We start from the raw sequence: 2,440 nt of genomic DNA on the forward strand, positions 1-2,440 counted from the left end.
AGCAAAATGAGTAGGACCGGAGGTAGTGAAGGAAGTGGCTGGGATTGAGTAACTGGGGAGTTTCTTATTCTTTCGGCGGAGTATAATAGGACACATAAGAGCAGGATATCTCTTGTTTGAAGCGTGAAGCCTGACTGTCCACCAGAAAGGACGCTCTTTGGGTGAGTTGAACTTCTTCCATCGGAGAAAGAATTGAAAGCTGAGAAACTCAGGTAAGTACTTTGTGATGAGTATACTTTTACCTTCTTGGTCTCCTCATCTCCCAGGTGGTAACAAATAAAAAGACTAAAGCCTATATGTGTGTATAGTGGAGAGGAGCAGAGGGAACTAGATACAGAGAGGATCCTGAATACAGGATGCTGAATAGAGAGAGGGGACTTCTGGGGGTCTTTGGGGATGGAGAAGGAATTAGTAAAGTTGGAGGGTTTACTGAGAGCAACAGGATAGATATTGAAGAGGACTGAGGTTTGTAGCAGAATAAGACTAAGATATTTAGGCAAGATATATTTATATAAAAACTTGGGGAAATATTTGAGAATGGTAAGGACTAAGAACCTAGAGAGAGTTAGGGACCTTGAGATGAAGAGGCCTGGGAATGGCTTAGGAAGATAGTGAATTACGGTGAGGTCCAGGAGCAGTTCAGATGCCCAGGGTCCCAGAGCTGTTCAAGAGATCCAAGTTCAGGCCAGGCGTGGTGGCTTATGCCCGTAATCCCAGCACTTTGGGAGGCCAAGCCAGGGGGATGACGAGGTCAAGAGATCGAGACCATCCTGGCCAAGATGGTGAAACTCCATCTCTACTAAAAATACAAAAACTTAGCTGGATGTCGTGGCAAACGCCTGTAATCCCAGTTACTCAGGAGGCTGAGGCAGGAAAATCGCCTGATCCCGGGAGGTGGAGGTTGCAGTGAGCTGAGATTGTGCCACTGCACTCCAGAGCAAGACTCTGTCTCAAAGGAAAAAGAGATCCAAGTTGAATGCTAGGTTCTGATTCCTTATTCCTCTTCCACCTTCTGCCTCTTTTAGCCTCTATCATGTGGAACACCTCTGATGCCAACTTCTCCTGCTACCATGAGTCTGTGCTGGGCTATCGTTATGTTGCAGTTAGCTGGGGGGTGGTGGTGGCTGTGACAGGCACCGTCGGCAATGTGCTCACCTTACTGGCCTTGGCTATCCAGCCCAAACTCCGTACCCGATTCAACCTGCTCATAGCCAACCTCACACTGGCTGATCTCCTCTACTGCACACTCCTTCAGCCCTTCTCTGTGGACACCTACCTCCACCTGCACTGGCGCACTGGTGCCACCTTCTGCAGGGTGTTTGGGCTCCTTCTTTTTGCCTCCAATTCTGTCTCCATCCTGACCCTCTGCCTCATCGCACTGGGACGCTACCTCCTCATTGCCCACCCTAAGCTTTTTCCTCAAGTGTTCAGTGCCAAGGGGATAGTGCTGGCACTGGTGGGCACCTGGGTTATAGGCGTGGCCAGCTTTGCCCCACTCTGGCCTATTTACATCCTGGTACCCGTAGTCTGCACCTGCAGCTTTGACCGCATCCGAGGCCGGCCTTACACCACCATCCTCATGGGCATCTACTTTGTGCTTGGGCTCAGCAGTGTTGGCATCTTCTATTGCCTCATCCACCGCCAGGTGAAACGAGCAGCACAGGCACTGGACCAATACAAGCTGCGACAAGCAAGCATCCGCTCCAACCACGTGGCCGGGACTGATGAGGCCACGCCTGGTCGTTTCCAGGAGCTGGACAGCAGGTTAGCATCAGGAGGACCCAGTGAGGGGATTTCGTCTGAGCCAGTCAGTGCTGCCACCACTCAGACCCTGGAAGGAGACTCATCAGAAGTGGGGGACCAGATCAACAGCAAGATAGCTAAGCCAATGGCAGAGAAAAGCCCTCCAGAAGCATCTGTCAAAGCCCAGCCAACTAAAGGAGCCCGAAGGGCTCTGGATTCTTCATCAGAATTTGGGAAGGTGACTCGAATGTGTTTTGCTGTGTTCCTCTGCTTTGCCCTGAGCTACATCCCCTTCCTGCTGCTCAACATTCTGGATGCCAGAGTCCAGGCTCCCCGGGTGGTCCACATGCTTGCTGCCAACCTCACCTGGCTCAACGGTTGCATCAACCCGGTGCTCTATGCAGCCATGAACCGCCAATTTCGCCAAGCATATGGCTCCCTTTTAAAACGAGGGCCCGGGAGTTTCCATAGGCTCCATTAGAACTGTGACCCCAGTCGCCAGAATTCAGGACTGTCTCCTCCAGAAGCAAAGTGGCCAGCAGATAGGAGAAAGGGTGAAATAACACCTGTGGGCATTTTCACAACAACCTCTCCCCAGCCTCCCAAATCAAGTTTCTCCATTACTTGATCAATGTTTCAGCCCTAGACTGCTCAAGGAGTATTATTAACTATTAATAAATAAATTCTGTGCTTGTAA

The 2,440-nt window shown here is 50.6% G+C and overlaps 1 protein-coding gene across 1 annotated transcript; it reads left to right on the forward strand.

Moving 5' to 3' along the window:
• Positions 1-112: 112 nt before the first annotated feature.
• GPR84 (G protein-coupled receptor 84) lies at positions 113-2,440 on the forward strand. Its single transcript, XM_002752554.7, has 2 exons — positions 113-212; positions 1,026-2,440. The coding sequence occupies exon 2, from the start codon at positions 1,034-1,036 to the stop codon at positions 2,222-2,224; it is 1,191 nt and encodes a 396-aa protein (XP_002752600.1). The 5' UTR covers positions 113-212; positions 1,026-1,033; the 3' UTR covers positions 2,225-2,440.

Source organism: Callithrix jacchus, chromosome 9 (assembly GCF_049354715.1).
Source record: "Callithrix jacchus isolate 240 chromosome 9, calJac240_pri, whole genome shotgun sequence".
NCBI lineage: Eukaryota > Metazoa > Chordata > Mammalia > Primates > Cebidae > Callithrix > Callithrix jacchus.

What these genes read in the sequence shown, in the direction of transcription:
- GPR84 (XM_002752554.7), top strand. Translation starts at nt 1,034, where the DNA reads ATGTGGAACACCTCTGATGCCAACTTCTCCTGCTACCATGAGTCTGTG.